The sequence below is a fragment of the Triplophysa dalaica genome, chromosome 19 (genome assembly GCF_015846415.1).
Source record: "Triplophysa dalaica isolate WHDGS20190420 chromosome 19, ASM1584641v1, whole genome shotgun sequence".
In the NCBI taxonomy this organism is placed as follows: domain Eukaryota; kingdom Metazoa; phylum Chordata; class Actinopteri; order Cypriniformes; family Nemacheilidae; genus Triplophysa; species Triplophysa dalaica.
The window spans coordinates 10948745-10972884 of record NC_079560.1 but is presented as its reverse complement, the minus strand read 5'-3'; the positions used below and the strand labels follow the sequence as shown (position 1 = coordinate 10972884).

Sequence of the window (24140 nt, the reverse complement as noted above, 5' to 3'; positions counted from 1 at the left end):
TTATGTCAAGGAAGATCATTTTAAGACTTTACAATCATTAAATAGACATAGTAGTAGTGGGTAGTTCCTACGGCAAATATGTAGAAAAAAACTTACAAGGAGGATAAATCTCTCTTATGCTATTTTATATGATAAATATAAATAGTAAGAAAATAAAACAATATAAAATTAACAGTTTGTTTTTTAAATTTTGCCATGTCACATCACATGACACCTGTATTATTGCAATCAAATGTGTGTCATTTCTTGCTGTTTTTATACAAGTTTGCATTTTAATTTATTCTTGTGTATACATTTTTCATTTATTGTACTGATTTAACAAGTTAAAGTTACACTAACCCAAGGGAAAGAACAGCTTTTGAAAAAGAGATGACATATTTACATCTGCTATAAAGATGCTTTTCATTGCATATTGCTGCTGTCCTTCAGAAACCTCATGTGATCTTTATTTTTTGCCATAAATCATTATTGTTAGTCACCCTTTAAGATGGTCACTGGGTTTTGCAAATATCAATGTAGGCCTATTTAACAGAGCTTGTCAACACAGTATTTAATCATTTAAAAAGCGCAAACGCCAAAAATGGGATCTGATAACCAAATCCACATACAGAGGTGGTTAAAACGCAGTGATGTGATTTTTCCATATAAATACGGATTTACGTATTTTTTTCGATATATTTTCATTCGTGGCGGGATTGGGGTTTTGAGGATGTGCGCGTACAATCATACAGCAGGCCAACAGGATCCCTTCTACGCTCTAAATCCAGAGCTACCGCTTCATTCAGAAGAACATCATTTTGGGAGTCCAAACAGACTAATAGTAGCCAAACACAGCTGTTTGGGTACAAATGTGTGTGGTGTCATTTTTAATTAAGTGGGGAACTGAACAGCGTTTTGTAACGTAAACAGAAAATCCAGAGTCTGGAAGTTGAGACGTCTATATGATGTGATTTAACATTAAAACATGATCTATAGATACAGAGAGTAAATAGGCCATTCCTTGATTTGACGGCTTGAAACTATACAAATGGCAACTATACAAATGGCCGATCTTATTACTGTAATATAAACGCGTTGAAGTCTCTACTGATATTTAAATGAACTAAAACCGCAACATGCAGCGTTTGCAAAACCAGCGCATTAATTCGGAAAACGCTGTATGAATGACGTATATGCGCCATCTAGTGGCTCTGTATGGAAGTTTATTGAGGCCACAATATTCTTCCTTTTTTGTGTTCAATTATTGTTTAAGGAATTATTGATAATGACAATAAAATGTAAAGTAGGCCGAGTATAAACTACTCAAGGGCCAGTTGTAAATGCCATCTTATTTGACATTAACATATTTTCACGAACCATCAACCTATTTTATTAAATATTGTTTAGATGACTGTTAAACTAATTAAACATTTAAACTGATATTTCCAAAATTGGCAGACGGAATTGGGAAGTTATAATAGTTTGATTTTGTGTTGCTAAATGAAAAATATCTATAAAATAACAGTTTCCTGTTTTTAATCATGTAACATTTAATTTGTAACATTAAAGACTATTTTTTGTGGGGGGGTTGGGCGAGGGTGTGTGCGGTCTTCCTTCTTTTTTGTCCTTGGCTGATCATGTAACCATATCCATATCTGAAGACTAATACCAGGTGTAAATGTGGTCTGACATCCTGGAATTCTGAGTAAAACATTTGACTTTCTGTTATGATAAAACGTCCCATGACTATCACCTGTGGCCTTCCATGTGCACAGTGCTACTGATTTCCTTTTTTTGCAGTTACATTTTAATATCTTCTGACAATGCAACTGATGCAAATTGACTTGGATAAAAATCTTAAGTTGAATCATTTCAGAGAACGCTTCAGGGGCTCCAGAATTACGAGGCTATATGCATAGATCAAACCTAGATGGAAAAAGCTACATCAATCGTTTCCGATAAGATCCAAAGACACGTATAACCCCCCATCCCGTGGCAATGCGTAAAATATTTATATTCCCTTTTTTTTTAAGACTGACTCATTAATTACTGCGCAGTTTATGAGGAAAACATCATACCCTTCATTTTAATTTAGCCCATTAAAACAACATAGGGCTGAAATAGTATGACGGTAGATCAAGCTTGTAAATGCCTCGTTGACCTCTTGGCTTATTACTCGCAATTATATTTCAGCGGAGTAAAAAAAGATGCATTTTAATAAGGTACCTCAGAATGAATAATTAATTCAGCGTGAACTGTCGACTTTCACACTGTGAGCCTTCTATGGCAGCACAGCCTCAAACAGTCTAAGAGCAGCTGCTCTGCTAGACACAGACTGAGGCTTGTTTTCACAGAGTCCTTCCTTCTGCATGCACACAGCCTCTCATTCTGTGGATTAAAGGACGGATCTGTGTGGGATTTCTCAGAGAAAACTTGAGTGCTCAAAGCTTGCTCTTTCATAGCCCCGGAGACTTAATGGAGGTCTCAGTTATGTTTTAATTTAAGCTGTGATTTTGTCTCAGATGTTTTCTCCATGAATGCATGCAGGACAGTAAATGTATGAAATTAATGAGAACAGGGCTATGAAATTCACATGGAAAGCCGTGCTGTGATAATTTGGTCCTGATGAGAAATGTTTCTGCTCTAGAGGATTCCAGAGCGGGGCCTTTTTCTAAAAAGAGAAAAATCACAGAAACTTGAGACTTGAGAAAAATTTCCTGTCTGTTTAAAGGGAAAAAATCTAGTATCATGTATTCACCCTTATGTCAATTAAAACCTGTGTATGTCTATTACTTCTTTAGGTAACAAAAGTTAGAAAAATGTTGCGGTGGTTATAAGTCCATTCTGTGGAACTCGGTGTTGTTTGGTTACCAACATTCTTCAAAATATCTTATTTTATATTGTGGAGGAGCGAATAAATGAGTAAATATTAAGAAATGTTTCATTTCCAGTTAAATTATCCCTTCAAACCGACTGGGATCTAGAAAAAACAATAGAGATGTTTCAGACTACTAGAGTTTCTCCTCCTCAGCTATACCGTCACCATGATCATAGTGCCCCTTTATGTGACTTGTATCATAAATAATATTTTGGTAGTTTATAAAAACGAGTGTGTAAACTTTATGGTAGTCATAAAGAGCTGGTTATGACGGAGAGGTGTGGCAAATAGCATTTGAGGTTTCAAGCCGCTCTCAAGACAACTCGGCTTACGCCTCAAACTTCGTCCTTCGTGTAGCAGGATTTACTTGAGCTTGTAAATTACAACCAAGGACAGATAATCCAATTGGTCGTGAGCATGACAGATGTAAAGAATGACTGATTGCGGTGGGCGTAGCAGAACCCGACAGCCTTTTGGCGGCTGACTTCAGGGTTTTCCCTATTTTTCTCTCCTTCAACCCTTCCCACTATCTCTATCTCGCTCGGCGATGTTGGAGCATCTTTTACTCGCCCACGGAGGCTGAGGTTTGATGATAGCTGAGCAGAAACAGCCCAGGCTGATGAATGAGACAGGGGTTGTTAAAGCTCGTAATGAATAGCACACTCATTTTGCATTCCGGATGGGTGCGTATTGATCTAAACCCATTTTCTGGCCTTCCTCCGTCTTGCTGGCATTGTGCATTTAGGATGCCCTATAGTTCACCTGCCCACCTGTCAGGGGTATGGAGTGATGGATCAATGGGGCTTTACGCTCTTGCCGGCCATGTTAACCAAGCACCCGGGACCCCTAGAGAGGGTGGGTGGAAACATTGTGAAGCACCACTCGGACTGTGACCCAAAGTGGTGACCCTGGTGCGCTCTGCCAGCTGGCCCAGACATCAAAAAGAGAAGCCAGACAGGATGGCAGATGCTATGGTGGCCATTTGGTACACTAACCAACGCGTTTGTGTTTGTTTACATTGGGATTCTAAATGCTTGTGTCTGTCTGTTTTGCATCGTACACTTTTAGAGGTACCATACGGATACTGTGGAGTAAGTGAAGCTGAGCGGGCGTTTTCAATTCTCTGTGGGAGATGAGAGACAGGCACACACACAGGGGGTTGATAGCACAGCTGAGCAAGCGGTGATGACATCAAAAAGTTGAGAAGTATTTAACGTGTGCAAAAAAGGATACTGCAGCCCATCATAGTGACGTGAAGGCTTTGACGTGTGTCATATGTACAGATAGCTTTTGGTTCGGTGTTTAAAGAGGGCAATAGTTTTATCAGGAAATAAAGATTGGATTTGGCATTGTTCAGAGCTACAGAATGATCTCAGGAAATGTGAAAATTAAAGAGCTGGTGCACCTCCCACTATAATTAGCTGCTCCCACATTGTGTTTGACTAATAGGCAGATTAAATTGGCCTCCGTCAATCACAGCCCACTGAAAGCCCCCTTCATTAAGAAACTTTAGAAAGCACCCGTGGCAAAGGCCATCTTTGTTGAAGGAAACCTGCAGTAGTGAACAAAAGAGCGGTTTAAGTCGGTTCGCATTGACACATTTTGCTGGTGGATAGAGTGAGTCAAACTGTGCATACATTGCTGGAGGGGAAATTGATTATTCAGTTGATTACTTTTGGATTATATCGTACCGGCCTACATCTAGAATAAGTGTTTTTAGAATTTTTTGGTAAAAAATTGCTGTCGCACATGTAAGTAGAACCTTAAGCTTTCCGACAAGGATTCCCGATCAGAGCTACTTGCACCCCAGCGGGAGATTTAAGCAGATTCCAGGAGGTACGTACATGTGGATGGATGTCAGCTTTGCTTTTGTTAAGACATGAGGACTTCAAGACATCAAGGCTGTAAAAAGATTAAAATGATTAACACCAATTAATCTGGTGGGTTTTTAATTAACACATTTTGTCCCATTAGATGTCTCAGCAAGAATGTAATCAAATATTCAATAAGAGTGGGACGTCTTATAGTATAAGAATCAGTTAAGTAAGAAACAATGCGTATTCGGATGTCAGTTTATTATATAAACCTGTGCATTTTTCCCTTGGATTTTTGGAAGATCGCAAAAAATAAGATCTGTTATGAACAGATTTTTACACATTTTGTCAATCAAGACAATCTTACAAATTAACACAACAGTTACTTTTGAAGCCGAAATACAATCGGCAGTAGTAAGAAGCTAACACCATGCTATAAACAGACTACACTTAAGGTCGCTAGATATCAATGTCACCACCACCAAGCCTTTATTAAAATGTGTTCCCTGGTAAGTACTCCCTGAATGAATCTGCATCTATATTTTGAGAGATTTGTGCCCATGCAATGAATTCTAAGGCCATGTTCACACTTGATTTCTTTTTTGACAAGAAAAAGTTGATAAATTGTGGTTACAAATAGCAGCCAGCCATGTTAAAGCATTTGTTCACCAAGGCAGCTTAGAGAGACAGGCTTCATAGGCAGCGTAATGAAAGTCCATTTTGAATTATAAACTATATAAAAAATGATAGCAACGGTCATTTCACTTGCCATTTTATCGACTAATCACATTCCTCGCATGTTGTTATGAAAACGACAGGTCTCTGTCATTGGTTAGCTGTGAAAAACACTTCTTCAGAAATGTTGAACTTTTTCAACCTCAAAAGACACTCTGAGCTGCAGAAAAGACATTGGTGTTCAAAAAGCACTCAGTACATTTTTTGAAAACACGGTTTACTCCAAAAGATTTATAATGTTAAACAGACGCTAGCCGCTTCAAAAAAGATGTCAAGTGTGACCATTGCCTAACGTCCCGCCATAGGAAGTAGTTGCTTTTACCAACTTGTTAGCCACCGCCGTTTTTAAGACACAATAAGGCTTTAAAAAATCACAAGCGGGTTATAATTTGTTGTGTTTTATGTCAAAGAATAAAACGTGAAAATATGTAAAGGTTTGTTTACCACCTCATTTCGTCCGATTAACCAAAACCCATAGACTTTGGAATGATGGAACCGGAAGTTTTGCATTAAAAAAAACGTCATCGCCTCGCCTCTCCATAAGAAAACTGTCAATTGACCACTAATCTAGAGGAGTTGCATTTTTTTCAGTGTTGTTTTCAATGTCTGTTAACTTTTCCAGTTTAATAGGAAGGCAATTTGTGTGTCTGCTTCATCCAAAGTATTGAATCTTTTCAGTTGAAAGGTGAGTAATGTGTACCTACGACGAAAAATAGTTGGGAAACACTGCCTTGTGGTATTTTTCATGGGCTATTGTTGCTTGGCTCAGTCAGCGTGCCTCAGACCATCCATCTTGTGACTGGTAGAGGTACACTTTGGCTATGGAGCAGATGCCAGGGGCGGTAGCACACCTCAGGGAAATCATTCTTTTTAGTGGTGCGTATCCCCAAGACAGATGTGGCGTGATTAAAAGAAAGGAGTGAAAATCTGTCAAAAGAAAGTGTCTGGCGTAATAATTAAAGGTGCAATTGTTGTGAAAAGAGTAGACACCTGACCTTATAAACAGAGCTGGATACTGAAGAAAATGGAGGTCTTCACATTAGAGTACCCAAATTAGAGTTAAGACTGAGTTTTAGACTCAAATGGCATTGGGTCACCACCTCCAGTCATACTGTACTTATATCATTATAAAATGATCATACTTGGATCCTTTTGATACAGAGTTTCTGAGTTAGAAATATTACAAAGCTATTTACTGTATATTAGGTGACACAAGGTTGTGAACATCAAAACATGTAACAGTAGCAATAGTTTAACCTGTTTGGTCTTATCTGTTTTTTTCTGACTAAGGTTGTTTTAGTGACAAGACATTATTTACATCTGTATCATGTTTATGATGTGCCCATTCGGCTTCTGCTTTTGAAAAATAGTTCACCCAAAATCGAAAATGCTCTTGTCATTTTCCCACCGTCATGGCATTTTACACAAACCTATCGTTTGCTTCAGAAGACACGTAAACTTACATATCATGTTGATTACTTTTAAGATGAATATATTGTTATATATATATATAGTACATTTTAAACGCTGATGCTAACCTATTAGGAGTGTAGTGTGATGATCAAAATTGGGTATGAGTCATTTAGATGAGCTGTGATGTCATTATCCTCAAGTCAGTGATGTCACTGTGTTCGCAACTAGTTTTTAACTTTGGTTTTGTACAGACTGTGTGGATTTAATTTTTTTTGTTTCGATCTAGTTCTCCAGCAGTGTTTTTGATTCAGTTGTCACTCCCCAAAATCAATAAACTGGACACGTCCGCACTGTTATGTTTTGGGAGTGACAACTTCATGTAATTGTCGGAGAGTAAATTTATACAAATTCATGATTTAAATTTTGGGTGTGTTCAGAATACACAATCCACTCCGTAATTGCAGTTATTGACTGTTATAATCGCAGGATTCTGTTGTCGTCTCTAGGTGGCAATCGTGGTCGCCAGGAGTTTAGGTTCTGGTGTCTTTGACTATTTTATACCACAGTAATATTCGTGACTAGAGATGAATATTGGTCTGAAGTGTGCAGCTTTTTACAGAGACCACAGATCAAAGTCTGAAGACAGGTACCTGTTTCCTGTGATCTCAGGTGCACTTTTAATAACATCATTGTCAGCTAGTTGTTCAGTTTGGTTCTGTACAGACTACACAGGTTTAATGTTGTCGACACCTGAATTTTTCTGTATTGTTAATTTGGTTTAAGAATGCTGTTGTCACTCATGTAAATAATCAAATTTTGTGTGTAATCATGAACAGGATTAAGCTCTGAGAAGAGCGGTGACAACCATATTTAGCAGCAGTGTGTACATGGCATCTATGTGTACAGAATGGGATTAAGCATTTAAAAGCTCTTACAGCTATGCGTCCGCTTATGCTTTTATCCAAAGCGACTTGCAGTGCTTTCAAGCTGTACATTTTTAACAACATGTGCATTTCCTGTAAATCAAACACATGACCTTCGCACAGAACACACTTTTGCATTGTGTTTTACAGCTTCTTTTTGTCTTAAATGAGATTAACTCATCAAAACCATCCTTTATCCTGCGTAAAGGTGGTGAAGGTTATCCACAAGAGCTGTGCAAACATTTGTACCACATAAAAAGTTTCATAACTGAAGCCTGAGCAGAGGTTGTTTGCGGGATGTTTTGTCCTTTTGACCTCTACAGTATATTCAATTGAGTCAAAATGAAGCATGCATTTGATCATAATCAACCATGAAGCAGATAATAACTCTGGAAAGCAGCTCTAGCCTGCCGCTCTTAGAGCTGTATGTCCCATTTGTCAAGCAGTTTGAGGGAGAGCTCAGTCGCTTGTCAGTGCCAGAGATGACAATTGATTCATAAATTTGCTTTGATAAATTGTGCAGCAGAGCTGCGTGCTTCTAGTGCTAAATCTAGTCAGGAGGGGGAACACAGACCCCATGCTGCCTTCCTGTTTATTAGCAACTTCCTAAAAGTCTTCATGCCCTATACATTTTGCATGAGATATTTCAGCTGCCTCGAATTAATGCAGATGCGATTGTACGTGCGACGGTGCGTCTCAAGTCGGGAGAATGAAGTTGTGTCACTAAACCGTGACACAAAATCTAAAATGAGAGCATTTTGCATGTGATTGATGTATTAGTTTTGTTGTGAAATTCAACAGGCCTACGGCATTGATGTTTTCTGCCAGCAGAATGGGAAACATATTTTACACATAATGAAGAATTTTTATTCTTTTAAATTCTCACATCAAAGCGCCGCATTTTGAAAATGGTGTCACAGTTAAAGATAATGGGCCGTATTCATGAAACAGGAGCAGAACGATTTTTTGTGTAAATCCTTCGTAAAGTCGTTTTGACGTAAATTTTCGTATTCATGAAAATGTTCGTATTTTCAAAATGTTAGTTGGTACGAAAGAAATGTACACCTGCTCCATCCCACATGTAAATAGTGCGTAAAACCGCACGTAACGTTCTGTATTCTTCTAGACAAACTGATAACACGGCATTTTGATGCACTATGTATCATAATAATATTTCACGCGTTCTTTTGCCCTGTCTTTAATCACTTTTAACTTTGGGTAAAACGCAGAGCTGCACAGCCGTCCAATCACAGTGGAGGAGAGGCGGGACAAACACTACATTGACCAACCATCTTACACAAAAATCAACAAGTTAATATTAATGGTTACTGCATTTTCATAGTAAGTAATATTCTAAGAAATAAGATACTAGTAACAATGGGCTAACTGTTCAACAAACTGAATTCTGAATGAGCGTGCATGCGCGCCTTGTTTACAAATGATTGGAATTCATTAACATACAGACATTTTACTACAAAATCTGACGTTTACAAAGTATTTGTGAATCCGGAAGCAAAGTTTTCGTGAAGGTTACTATTATTACTCGGAATTTACTCATAAATTTACGAACATTTTTGGAGGATTGACAGAAATGCAATATAATATACATAACTGTCATCATAGGTGTATAAAGACCTTACATAATGAAGCGTTATGTTTATATAACCTCAGAATGAGCTATTTCTATCTTCATGCTACATGGGTCCCCTTATATGAAATGTATCATGTTGTTTCTACAGTAGCCCTAAATGGACAAACTGCTCTGCAGGGCAGTTTTTATAAATACGCTATCTTCTTCGGCAAAGAAGCGAAAACGCGACAATATCTTTGTACTTTGTCAGCCACCGTAGTGATTTGAAAGGAGGGGGAGGGGTGGAGTGAGCCATTGATAGCAATTTCGAAATGTCTAACACCGGACCTTTGATTTTGAGCCCATTATTTTCTTTTCAGGATTAAACAATGATGTTGCTGTTCCTGTGCCTCTAGATCAAAGGTTCTCAACCTTTTTTACTCCAAGGAACCCCCATTGTATTCAACAATATTTAAAGAAATGTGTATTTAAAGAATATACATATTTTAACTTTAAAAATGTTTATTCATTATAAAAATAAATAATAAATATCAATTAAATACCAAATAAATATAAATATCTTTATATTTTTTTTAATGTATTTTAATTTTAAAATGTTAGTCATCTTTATGCCCCCTTGGAAATTAACTGGTGCCCCCTTTTGAGCCACGTCCTCCCTGTTGAGAACCACCGCTTCACTGTAGATTTTATTAAACCGTACCTGTCCAAATGGATTTATATTAAATATATCTGTATTCTTTGTTCCATTTTAGGCACGTAATGTATGGGTTTAGAAAATAAGCTCATATCCTCTTTGACGTATTTGTCAAATCTGACCTTTTTTTGTGTACTTTGTCTCACCGTACACTTTAAGTTATGCAGTAATAAGTATTTTTATTTCGCTATGCAAATGCAATCTCTGTGTTTTTCACTCTGCAACATGCGCGCCAGATTAATTTAGAGTATACTCCTTTGAGAATGTCATAACACAACCCTGTTATTCTATCAAGATCTCTTTCTGAGGGCCATTGCGAGTGCATAGATGTAATCCCAAACAAATGATTCATGGCAACATCCACCTCGCTGTCTCCTCACATTTTGTGTAGTGAAAGGATTGCTGGAAGTGTAACAGATATTGCTGCTCTTAAGAATGTTATAAATACAAGAATACCCCAGCCTGTTTTGCTTTTATTGCTTGTACCACGTCGGGTGTGAGAGCGTTTTGGCATGCTTCTGATGGTATATGGGTGAAAACAGTCTTTCTAGCTGTCACTCTAAAATTGACAGAGATGCTTAAAAGTCCCATTCACCACTCTGCAGGGTTTACTTCATATCAGACTCTCTTAGCAGAACCTATTGCACAGCGATTGCTCATTCAACATGACACAAGTGACCCTTCCACCAGATTTTAGACGTCTCCCCGCCCATGTATCCCATAATCGACTGCATGATCTCATCCTCCACCAAAACAATCGCCTCACCCTCCTTCATTTGGCTTTGCCGTCCTTGTTCAGATTCACCAACGAACAGCCGAGGCTAAAATAAAAGATGTGCCTCTTCGGTTCCCAGTCCACAGGCCCGTAGCCAGCAGATGATTTATCGCCATGCGATATGCAGGGCCACTGTCAGAACCCGACCCGCCTCAGCCTCTAACAGCGCTCTGAATGCGAGACGGCATGCCTTTGGGGAATGAGAATTTTGCCTGGGGCGTTGCTGCAGTGTTGCACCGGTGTGCTTAAAGGACGCCAAGAGCGAAAAACGCAAGGTGACTTTTCACATCCTTCGGGAAGTGAATAAGATTATCTGATGGGCTTTTTTTTACTATAGAGGTTCATGTAACAAATGTTCTTTAGACTCTGCATTTGCGAATATTAAGCCATCTGTGTGGTGAAAGAACTGTGACGTGATCAGAACAGTCAATAAAAGCACACTTATACAATTGCTCATACTTGACTATTTGAGTATGAATGAACTCATGTTGAGTTGTGAACCAGAGCTTTATACTTTTTTACGAGTAATTAATGTGTATAAAAACGTTTTTATAAAAGTTTACACATAACAGGAGGGTTAAGAAGATGCGCCACTGATATTACTATATATGGGAAGGGATATATAACACTCAATATGGTTGCTCTATCAAAGGAAGTCCTGCCTGACGATTCTTTGGAGCGGGGCTCTACACAGAAATCTCTTGAGGCGCTTGCCAACCTGTGCGCATGCGCAGTAGCTGAAGCGACCCATCAAAAATATTATTTAAGCCCAAACGAAAATTTTGAAAACACAAGTTATGCTACAGGTTTAATTGTTTATTTTGTTTTTAAAAATAGCATAAATAGTCTACCTCATTTAAGTACATAGAACTATGGTTTTGCTATTGAAATATATGCCCTTAGGCGTTGCAAACAACTTACATATATAAACTTTGTTCATAACACCTTAGCACTGCATTGTGACTCGCTAAACAACACTTAAGCATCTGCATAGCAATGCCCTGGTGACCCCTTAACAACACAGACATTTCCATAGGCAAGATTCACATTGCATTTTTCAGGAAATCTGGTACACTTTGTGCAGTTTTGAAACATGCAGAGTCAGAGTCTCTGTTTGAAAATATGTTATTTATTTGTGAAAATGTGTGTTGGTGTTTGTAGCCGCATCTCCTTCTCACCTAATGTTCTCCCGTTGCTCACCTCTTCACAATGCAATATTAACATGTGCTGCAATATGAACAGTCACAGAGCTGCTTTCGCTTGCAGCATCTTGCCCATGTGCATGCTGCAATAGAGACATGCCTTCAGGCTAGATTAGTCACAAGTCAGTCCTTCAGCCTGTGCTCAGACTTTAATTAGACTCTCTACTCGTCTTCTACTGCTGCACTGAGGATAGCAACCCTTCATCCTTTTGTTTTTTCCATCCTCTCCTCTGAATTTCAATAACGTGCCCGGGCCTCGTTTGTTTTGCACAAATCATATTTTTCTTTTGAATCACACCTTTGAATGGGTCTCTTGAAAGTTTGCCTCATTTGCACGGAGACAACCTCAGCACTCCCCGTCAAGCCTTTACATCCACTAGATTGTTTTCTCTTTGGCGTAACTGTTGATCTGTCCTGTTATGAGCAGTCGGTCGCATTAGACGCCTGTGGGCCGTGCAGCGAGACGTCTAGACGTAGTCTCGTAGATCGAGGCCATTTCATTCCTCACATTAGGAGATCTGACTCAATTCTGCTGCAGAGCCACAAGTCGTGACACGCCACACGACAATAACGGCCCGTAGCCACGCTACGTTTTCATTAGAAAATCTCATTAGACAGCGTCGTCGTTAAAAACGGCGAACCCGAAAAAGAACTTCCTGTTCTCCGAGCTAAATGACAAGGAGGTCAACTTTCAGTAATACAAAAAGGATTTATATTATTCGATGTAAAAGAGTAGCTAATAACTTGGCATTCAAGCGGGCCGCTCTGCATCAGAACTGTGTTATGCACAAAAACAGCACAGCTCATTAGCAGGAAACCGCCAGAAGAATATACTGTGGCAGAGCGTTCGGCTGCGGAATGGAAAAAAAATGGAAGCTCATGTGGGACATGCCAAGAATAAAAATGCTCTCTTTGCCTCTCATAAAAAGCTTTTTCTGCGTCCAGACTTAAAAGGATGTGTTTCATTACCGGCCGATGTGGCCAATCCGAGTCCCAGTCTCAGACTCCAGAGCTCCATCTTAAGGACAGATCTATGCACCGCTCATATTCACACAGTTCACCCAGAACTATAAATTCTGTCTTTATTTACTTACTTCTTTCAACTGGAGAAGGCAACAGGGGAATTTCTGTACACTTGTAATGCAAGCTATTTTTCGTGCAGTCCTAATGTAGAATAAGGGTTTAAAGCATCAAAAAAGGCATGAAAGCATTATACAAGTAGCTCATTATATTCTTTCTATCTTGTGAAGCCATACAATTCCTTTTTGTTATAAACAGCTTTAAACTCATTAAAAGTCCTGAAATCTGCACTAGCACGGTGTGTTCAGGAGAAAAGTAACAATGTCAGATTCATCAACAAATCTGTTTATTGAGTTTTTAGAAGATCCAGTTCACAAACCAGTCTAAATTATTCTAGTCTTTCAGTGCATGCTTCTGATATTTTAATTCATTCTTGGCATCCTAATTGTTGCTTGAAAACTTCACCCTCTATCCTTTTCAATAGACTCAATGCACGATCGGTGTTTTGTTTCTGTCCGCTCAGTAACATCAGACAGATAGAGAACAATGACATTTTCATTATTTCATAGGATTAGGGTCAACAACGTGAGTCAAAGTATCCGAACTCTACATCATACATGGAGAAACAAAAATGGCTTTGGGCTGTTTCAAGCTAATATGAAAGAAGCTAAACTTTTGCACTTGCTCAAAGCTTGATTTACAGAGGAATACTGAGCTGTAGTGCTGTCAGTATGCTCAAGTTTGAAAGTTTTTTTTAGTAAACATAGCCTTTCACTTGGTGACAATAACCTCAGACATATGAGAGCGGAAGTGGCTTAGTCGGCTAAGATTTTAGCACTCTGCGTACATAAAGACTATGGCAAAAGCATGATCTATTTCACTTAAGAAATAATTCACAGGAGTTTGAAACAAAAAAGATGATGATCCTGCTGAAATTATGTCTATGTTCGAAACACAAGGACGCAACTCTACACGGGCTCTGACAACACAAACAAGTTCATCTCTCTGTTGTAAGGGTCAGTTGAAAATGGTTACATAAAACTAAATTAACTGCGAAAGAAACATCTGCCACTTTAAAAAGTGGATTTGAGGGGACGATAAAATGCTATAAAAGCATAAGTGGCAATATTTAAGAAAATGTGAGACAGAATTGTAGCTATTATTCTCGAAATACAGATTATTCGAAACGGCTGAGGTTATTCCTGCCCATTAAATTTAGTCAAATTACCCAGGGCTTAAAAACGAAGAAGCCCTTCGAAAACGATGGCACTTGTCTCTTTAAGCTTATCTGCACGCTCTGACTGACTGTGAAGGTCATGTACGGTAACACCCATTAGCCTCAGCGTGTGTGGGTAAACAGACAGGTGAGGCCATGCGGTAGAGCGGCACAGCCAAAGGTCGCAGTCGCTGGCCCTCGTGCCGCTCTCCCGGCACACAGACAGGAAAGACATGTTTACCTTTAATTAGTGTTATCTGTAATATGCAGAGCAGCCTGACGTTATCAGATCAACTCTTCACCGGCAGAACAAAAGCCTGTGGAGAAATCCGCCTCTCGGGTTTATGGTCTCTCTTATTCAGAATAAGCTTCCTGAATAGTCGTCGTCTCCTCTCTCTTACCTCACTTTTGCTCCTCCGGAAAGTAGGGCAGACGTTTTCAAAGCATGCAAATGAAAAGAGGGCTATTCCAATTTGGATTGAGGGAGGGTAAACACATCGCATCAAAACAAGCCTGTCTCCATCATTTTGGAGCGGAGATATTGATGTTGAATTGCCGTGGGCTTGGAGTTGTCTATTTAGATGTATGGTTTTTGCTTTACTCTCGAGATGCACAGCTGAATGGTGGTCATGGGCAAGTAAATGTTGACAGGTAATGAATCTCTCACCCGCCAGTTTATTTTTCCCCTGGGTATTTTCGAAACACCCATCATTCTGTGTCAGAAATGTTAACCTCTCAGTTTCAGTCACAGCAAGCGTTCCTTAAACAGTAATTTTATACCTTTAAACAAACAATCGGAGCTCCATTACGAAGTGCTTTTCAAGCAAGCGGCGTAAGAGTATGTTTGTTAGCAGGCGGGCTGTAGCTGATATCACATTTTGATTACTCGCTCTCAGTCCCTTGCAATTGTAGGCGTATGTTTTATGGGGTGATATTTTCCCGACAATTTACGACCGTTTGATTTTTCATTTTACGATTTTTCGTGGGTTAAACAGGGTAGGGTTATGGATTCAAAACTATGAACAGCTTTTAGATGTCACAGGCACCCACTGCACCACAGCTTCGACCTCAACATTGCCGTGATATTTAATTATACCCCCAGAGTTTCATTATTATGTATCCTCAAAGTCCCTTTAAGGCAAGTAATTTCACGCGGCGGCCATCTTGTTGACGCCTCAGGCTGCTACTTTATATGAAAGTAGAGCGTGTGTCTATTTGAATAGGCCAAGAAAATAATCACAATACGCTTCCATAAAGAACCTTCAACATCTGAAGAACCTTTCTGTCTCACAAAAGGTTTCTTTGTGGGGGAAAAGATGCTTCAGATTATAAAAAGTAAGAAAGAGATGGTTCTTCAAAGAACCTTTGACTAATTGTTCTGTGTGGAACCAAAAATGGTTCTTCTATATGACATCACTGTGAAGAACCTTTAAGCACCTTTAGCTTTTTATGATTGTAAAGTTATGTGAAGGAAAATCATACTGCTCCAGCTAATGAGTATGTCAAAACGTTTTTTTACCTACTTTTTTCCAGCATCCGCCATATTGATCATTACATTAACCCCGTTCATCTTCTCTGTGTGGTCCGTCTCTTTAACTGGTATCCCACAGTTGATGAGCGTGTGAGTTTTAAACCACACAAACCGGAGGTCTGCGATGCTTTGCACTCTGTCCATTTTCCCGTCTCTCTGGAATATCTGCAGTATCTGCGCTACAGTAACTAGCGAAGCCAGCAGATGTCTGAGAATGAGCTGCGCCTGCTCCTCTGGCAGCTCTACAGCCGTGATAAATCATGTCCTGCTGGGCTGTAATGGTACAAAAGGTGTTGAGCAGCTCAGTGTTGTAAGGCACTTATTCTACGAGAACCTTTATGAGCGAGTTAAAAAGCTGAGAGTACAGATGGTCAAAGCGAAGGTTTGCCTGTATGAGGTGATGCTGTAAGAATGATCACAGGTATTGAGGACTGTTAAATGCATTGAAAACCAAGAGCTTTTATTGGTCCTTGAGCATTTGTTCAGTTGAACTGGGGTTCGGGGAACATTGGAATTAGATTGGGTGCTTAAAGGGATAGTTCACCCAAAAATGAAAATTCTGTCATTATTTAGACACCCTCAAGTTGTTCCAAACCTGTATAAGTTTCTTTGTTCGGTTAAAAACAATGAGAGATATGAGAAAGAATGTTAGCCACTGACATTTCAACTGACTACCATAAAAGGAAAAATAATTGTGTATATATTTTTGTTTGTTTAACACACAAAAGAAAGAGAAAACCAAAAGTTCTGGGGCTCCTTTGATTAATGTTTCGATTTTTTCTACCATGGCAGGCAATGATGTCTTTGAACTGTCAGTTGCTAACAATCTGTCTTTGTATTCAACCAAACAAAGATACAGATTTGAAACAACTAGTTGTCATTGATGACAGAATTTTAATTTTGGGGTTGAACTATCCCTTTAATTACCCTTATTCTGGACAATTCGCAGTTTTAAGGAACCACTCTCTCACAATTTTCTGATAAAAAAAAAAACCTATTCTAGGAATTCTAACTAAATGAATACAAGCTAAAAAGCTAATGCTAAAATCGATATGATAAAATCTGTTTAAAGATTTATACAAGACAGTCTCTTAAAAGGATTCAGAAACACAAACATTGTTGCACTGATATTTTGAGTCAAATAGCGAAACACAAAATATAAAGAAAACATTCATTTGACCAATAACATAATTTGACCTGTAGCTCTCAAGTCTCAGATTATATACTTTACACTGTTTACTTTTAATAAACTACTGATGTAAGATGAAATGACAGGTGTCTGTTTTTAAAAGGTTTCAATTTATCGTATTTGTCATCAGTTTATTCATTTGTCTATAAAACTGATTATAATCTGACTAAGAGGCAAACATTTTTGCAATTAGAAAATATACATTGAGATTAGTTAATATACAGTACGTGACAAATTGGACACACCCAGCGCTTATTAGCACTATGAATAGAACAGTACGATTTTGAACTATTTCAAATATATAGCATCATGTATTCTGTTACTATCTGGTACAGTATGTACAGTTGCATCGCAATAATGCAAAATGTGTAAAACGCTGCATGTGCAAACAAAACCGATTTTATTAATGTTATTTTATAAAACCCTTTATAGACAGGTATTGATTTCATTGTTTAAAATGTCAGATATGAATGCCCATTTAAAAAAAACACGGAATCATAGTGACATACATTATCCCCCTCCCTCCATTTTTAAACTCAGTAGCTTCCGTCCTCAAAAAGAAAATCCATGAATCGCCACTGACATCAACTTGTTCAGTCACCTTTCATTGGGGACATTGTCCATTTTTAAGCAGTGGGGTTACCCACAGGGCATGGGGGCAGGGACGAGAATGCTTGTGTCCTCTCCTCACTCGCATCAGCTTCCCTCCCATATTGCTCCTTCCCAGACAATCCATTCACTCCCAGCTCATGCCAGTGCTGCAGCAGGTGGAGGTGGCAGCTCACTGCCTGTTCAGCCAGATGGGGTCAGGTGGAGCAGTGGGATGATGTGCATGAGAGACCATGCGGAAACGAGAGAAATGCGCTTTATCGCATTGCAAGGGCAAATCGGCGCGCATCCGGACATTCCACTGTTGTGGTGTGTGGGTGAGATGATTACATTTAGCGAAAGGTTAAATGTGTTCTCATTTTATGAGTACAGAGAACTTTAAAGATCGGGTAACATAATATTTCATGCATTCAGACTTCTTTTCACTATTAAACGTGCTGGCTTCTCATGCTTAACATGGTCAAAAAACAAGTCAGATGTATGATGTAGTATTTCTGTCCTTGATACACTCCCCGAGCACTCTAACTTGTTTTGGAAAGGTTTTTCTAAGTTCCTTTTATTGGGCACTCTCCCAGAGAAGCACGACCACGGCAAGGCTCTAGATATAGCCCACCCATGTGGCAACCAATGAGCAATAGGAAGACCCACTTATCAAGATTGCCTGCGCTGCGTCAAGATTGGCTGCTCTGCGTCAAAATTGGCTGCGCTGTGGGCCTGAAGCTGCGGCTCGTTACTCTTGCGATAGTGAGAGAAGTTTCGTGTTTGTTTGTTCACAACATTTCAGTGATGGATAATATATCATTATATAAATGGTGGATACAATGCTGAATTTGGATATTGTTTGAAACTGATAGATGGAGCGGTCCCTAGTGCTAAACGATGCCAGACATGAACTGCATAAGTCAAATTTAGTCATTTTTCTTTGTTCTGTTGGCAATTAGCGCTTAGGTGCTTAATGTAAACAATACGAAGGGATTAATGCAATGATGTATTGTGTGCTCGTGCTGTAGTTCCGTCCCCCTGCCTGCCTCCAGCAGCTCGTTTTTTTTAGGGAATCATCCTACAGCTGTATCTCTCTTTTCAAAATTTGATCAAACTAAAGACTCCTCGAAGATAGGACGTAGGCAATACCGCTGTATAGGTACTCAAGATTAATATGAGATTGGCAGAAACTGCGTGTGTTATTCCAATTTGTAGTGAAATCTTTGAAAAAGGGTATTTCTAAATGTAATGATGTTTGTTCAATATACACTAATTCATCCCCTTTCTTTTAATTTTGACTGTTGTATTTTTCTGTATGATGTTAGACTAGGCTCAGAGGTTGGTCTTTCATAGCTCAGTAGAGTTCTCAGTGATGTTTTATATATGGGATCATGTTCAGGCAGCCGGATGTTATCGCAGAAATAATCCCCGACAGTGTGATCCGGTCTTGTATCAAGGGGCTTATTTCACGATAACAGCTGGCTGTTTGTACATTATCCTGCTTGTTACACGGCTACTTGCCACATGAGAAAAAAATTGGACAGGAAACATCCATTTGAAATATTTTATGACATTCAGAGAGGAAAACCAGTTTACTTTCGGTTTTACGGTAAAAAACTACGTTCCCATGTCACAAACACGCAATTTGGTTTAATCATTTGTAAATTTAATGTCATATATGTTATTAAAAGACATTTATATTTAATTTGTCAAAAACCCTGTAAAAATTTGCTGCACCCGGGTTACCATGTTTTAGTTTTGAGAGGTGGTTATCTGGGATTAACAAACCTGCAGATGTGAAAGGTGAGGTGGTTATCTGGGATTAACAAACCTGCAGATGTCGCAACTGGCCAATCAGAATCAAGCATTTCAACGAGCCGTTATATTGTAGTTTCAGATGTTTCTTTTAAAATTGGTTAGGTAAAATAAAATAGAAACAATTGAAACCATTTAGAATATATTCAATTGGAGCTGTAAAATAAATATATTGATTTTGTTAAATAATCGTGGATAAATTTGCTGAGAAATATTTGTGTTCATATTGAAATCAGTGATATTGACTTTTAATTGCAGGCTTGGCTAATCTGAGCTCAGTTTTGTGATATCATTGAGATCTCTTGAGAAATGATGGAGACATTTGTAAGCTTTCTGACTTTTTTCTCAGGAGAAATTAAGCCCCGGGTGAAAAAAAAAACGATATTGATTCGAGAATACCTGAAATGATTTGGATCTGTAATTCGTTTTTCGTCGTGATGATGTCGCCCTTTTTGCTTTACTAAAAGTGATTAGAATTCTGTGATCATTTACTCACCCTGTTGTCATTTACACGGGTTGTATGATTTCGCTTTTTCTGCAGAACACAATACTGATATTCTGTTGTTAGCCGCCACCCATTCACTTGCATTGGTTTTGTGTCCATACAATAGTTCTGAATTGGTGACAGTGATGTTCAGTAACCAACATTCCACAAAATATCTTATTTTGTGCTCTGTGGAAGAAAGTCGTAAAGGTTTAAAATGGTGCGTAAATTATGACAGATTAATTATTCATTGGTGTCTAGGAATAATTGAGATATTACAGAAATCTCATTTGTGATTATTCTATTTTATGGGAATACAATCCAAAAGTTTTACAGAACTGGTTTGGTTATGGTCTTGCATTTTTCCCTGGTAGTTCATCTGCTAAAATGTCTAAATCTGCTTGATCAGAGAGCTCTTGCTGGTAAATCCAGTTAAGAAGCATGTTGGAAGCATCAGTAAACTATTACCAATGAGACTGGCTTCCCTAACAAGATATGCTTGTCCTTCGATGCCCTTGCTTATCTTGCCATTTTATCCACATTATTTTGTGACCTTTACTGAAATTTTCTCTGTCAGTTTTGTTTTATGTTGTTTTTCCAGGTGTTTGACATCTGGGTGTTGTGCACTTTAGCCGGCAGGGACAGGCTTTTGACAGGTGATTCTGTCCCACTCCGTAGCCGCATTTGCCCATCGCAGTCCGCTCCGGAGAGATTACTCACCCACAATGCCCTTCACTCATATGCATCATCAGTATTACATCACACTCAGAGGCTCTGGATCATAAATCACTGTCATTTCCCTTTTTAGTGAATGATAGCTTATGAGATAAAACTGCACGATACATAAGGAGGTCAGTCAGTCAGTGTGCTCCCAGGGGACCGATGGACCCGCTACTCGAATGAGGGGCCATAGGTTGTGCAGAGTGGACTAAAGGATTCAGAATACACAAGTCAGCCCTGTCCTTCTGTATTCAAACTATATTTTTTGAAAAATAGAGTCTTTAAGCCATACTGTAAAGTCAGGTTAAACACACAACCACCTTCTGTGTGCAACTCCTGTTGAAGGCTTTTGGGCTAAAGAGCTTTAGAGAACACTTCAGATGAAGAAAGAAACAAATTCTGAAAAGTAAAATGTAACAGATATAAGCAGATTGACAAGGAGTTCCTACATTAAATAAGAATGCACTCCCTGAATAAAATTATGATGAGGTGGGAATTAGCTAAAGGGGATTTTTACACTTAAATGGTTGTTTATCTTACTAAACAAACATGCATATCAAGCAACAGCACAAACACCCACAAATGTATTCAGTGCTCTTTTGATTAAGAAAAAACATATAATTGTGAATGTCTGGATGTATTTCCTATAATATCCTCATCTTCGTCATTTGCTACTGTATATTACTGCTGCCATTGTCAACAGATGTTGTACATAAGCATTCTCTATAACAAAAAATGGTAATAGAATTTTGGTTACAGCTTTCTTTATATGGGTGATTACGGTGTTTAAATGGGAAAATAAAGATTAGCGAATTAACATCCATCTTTACAAAGTGGCCCAATTTGTCCATCCAACAGTGAAAGGTTCTGTCATTCTGCAACTTTAGTCAGAGTAAGTCACACTCCTGTGATGTGCAGTCAACCATTTTCTCATTCATACCCATGTTGTTTTTAGGCCAAAGGAGACCATTTTCCATCACTGTCTTTCAAACTTCTAGACAAGAGTCTCTTGCACAAGACGCAAAACAGAGTGACAAAGAGAATAACAATGAGTTTCATAACATGGTCCCATCCCAGCAACTGACAGCTTCAGACTGTCTAAAATCTGCTTTGATTTTCCGGTTGTAGGCGCAAATGGATCATGATGGTTTCTGAACGTTTATAACAGCAGAGCCCGTTTGAATTCGTGTGAAATTATTTATTCTGGAAGGTTTTCTCTTACTTGCTGTTTAAATTCACTGCTGAAAAAAGCTGCGCCCCATTATGAGATGGCGGTGTGCTGGTGGTCCCAGCAGGCTTCTTAGGTTATTATTTCCTTCTTGCCAGTTAACATCTCAAGCATCATTCGTATTTTGCATTTCTTTACTATTTTACATTTAAGGATATTGGTGAATAAGTATAATTAATTTGTACAATTTCATTTTGTCGTGTTGTATACATGCCTAATCGTATGTTTTGATATGTTTTGCATCATGTATTTCAACCAAATAGCCACCTCCTAAAATAGTTTTCCATAAAATCAGGTTGGGCCAATATGAGAATCCAAGCCTCTCTTTTTAACCGAATACTTTGTTGTGTTTAAGGCTCTTCAACTAATTCTCTAATAAACATAATATTTTCGGTAGATTCTCCTCCATTGGTATCTAAAGTAGATTCAGCAGATTAAGCCTCATTGGCATGTAAAGAGATGTCAATATCAGGCTAGCATTGACACGCACTCGTTAGTTTTTCATCTACGCCCTTTAGATTCCAGAACACGCTCGTCATTCACCTCATGCTCTGTTTGATATTTGTCAGACATCAGCATCTCAATGAGAACCTGTCAGTCGAGGTCAGATGAAGGAAGGAATATATCCAAACTCTAAACGTGGTTGGAAGTTTTATCAATCCGTGGCATTGTGTCAGAGAACACCTTTGGCTCGTTCCAAAGACCATTCAGATGTGAGGATAGCGGCCCGCGCTTTTGCTGTGGAATATTAACACGTTCCACCCGAGTAGTGCGACCAGCAAACGTCTCTGCAGAATGAATCCCGAGGCGTCAGGTGCTCCACCCAGGGGCAGATAGCTGAAGGTGCAAGTGTTCTGTATGAATCACTGTTCAAATAAAAACAGCAGGAAAGTGTCAGTAGTTGTACATGTCAGAATGTCAGTAGCTGGCGAGTCGGTGTGCGTGTGTGCCTTTGTGTATGTGTGAGATAGAGCAGTGAGGAATGCAAAACATAGAGACACACTCTATTTCCCCTCCTACGTTACAGAGGACACTGTTTAGCTCCTCTCCCAAGGGTGAGCCGCTGCAGCGTGACCAGATGTTTGTCTTAGCGCACAAGATATTTCACATCTCTCTTGCCATAATTCATTTTTCATCTGATACCTGTTTGAAATGGGTCTGTGTCTCTGAGATTTTTCAGAATTTTAATGGTGTATCCTGGTTACACAACAACAGCACCAGCAGCTGTTCATAGTTACCATAATCACAAACTTATTGGTAATATAATGTTTTTAATAATAATATACAATAAACATTCTCACCTTCAGTTAGTTCATATTTTTAACTATTATAAATATAAAATATTGAAATATTGATATGATGATGGTGGTTATTATTAAAAATAGCATTGCGTCAACTGTATAAAATATTCTATATTGCTTCCATAAGATTCAATGAAGCTGTGTAAACAATGTGTTCAGATGCCTTTTTCTGTGTCCCTTATTGCAATTTCAGTTATCATTTTTAAATGTAATTTACGTTTTGGTCACTCTATAAGGTTTTATTTCTTATGAACTAATCATTTTTACGGCATTTATTTATCTTTGATTATGTTAAAACCCCTGCCATCGTTCATTGTCCATTAATGTTATTTAAATGTGAATTTCCGAACTGTTAATAGATTTAACCTATAAGTTTTAAAAGTATATTAATAAATATTAATATGAACTAAGTTTAATAAATTCTACAGAAGTTATAAACCTGTAGACCCTGCTGGATAAAAAAAAACAATAGAAACCATTACAGAAAATGTAATGGCTTCTGTTAAAATGTCATTTTGAAGCATTAGCTTTTGCCGTTAAAACCATTTTACCATTTTTTTGTAGTGTGTTCTGGACATTATTTCAGTTTTTTAGCACAGGAATTTATGTTAATAAAAATAAATGATTGAAGTGTCACCACCATTAATTATATAATTTATATATATTTATATTATATACACAAATTTAATTGTGTCGTTGTATATTTGTTACATGAAGGAGCGTGGTCACGTGGCTGTGCATAAAATCCTGGAAACGGCCCATTAAACAAAATCTCCTTTTTTACTCAGGAACAAGGGAAGGTCGGTGTGATCTTCAACGTGGGCACGGATGACATCACCATAGACGAGCCTGCAGTCACCGTGAACGATGGCAAGTACCACGTGGTCCGCTTTACACGCAGCGGTGGCAACGCCACTCTCCAGGTGGACAACCAGCCCGTCATCGAGCGCTTCCCATCAGGTAAGACCCCGCGGATGGCAGGAGGGTGGGGGAAGCCATCAAGGGGATCTCATTATATACCTTGTTGTTAGAAACACTGGA

At 38.6% G+C, this 24140-nt stretch overlaps 1 protein-coding gene across 11 annotated transcripts in view; it reads left to right on the top strand.

The window, feature by feature from the left end:
• Positions 1-24140, top strand: part of nrxn2a (neurexin 2a) — a 286021-nt gene that overhangs the window by 244895 nt on the left and 16986 nt on the right. For all 11 annotated transcript variants that reach the window (XM_056730656.1, XM_056730657.1, XM_056730667.1 and 8 more), the window contains one exon: positions 23888-24059. In XM_056730656.1, the coding sequence (XP_056586634.1) occupies positions 23888-24059 (172 nt within the window). The remainder of the gene's footprint in view (positions 1-23887; positions 24060-24140) is intronic.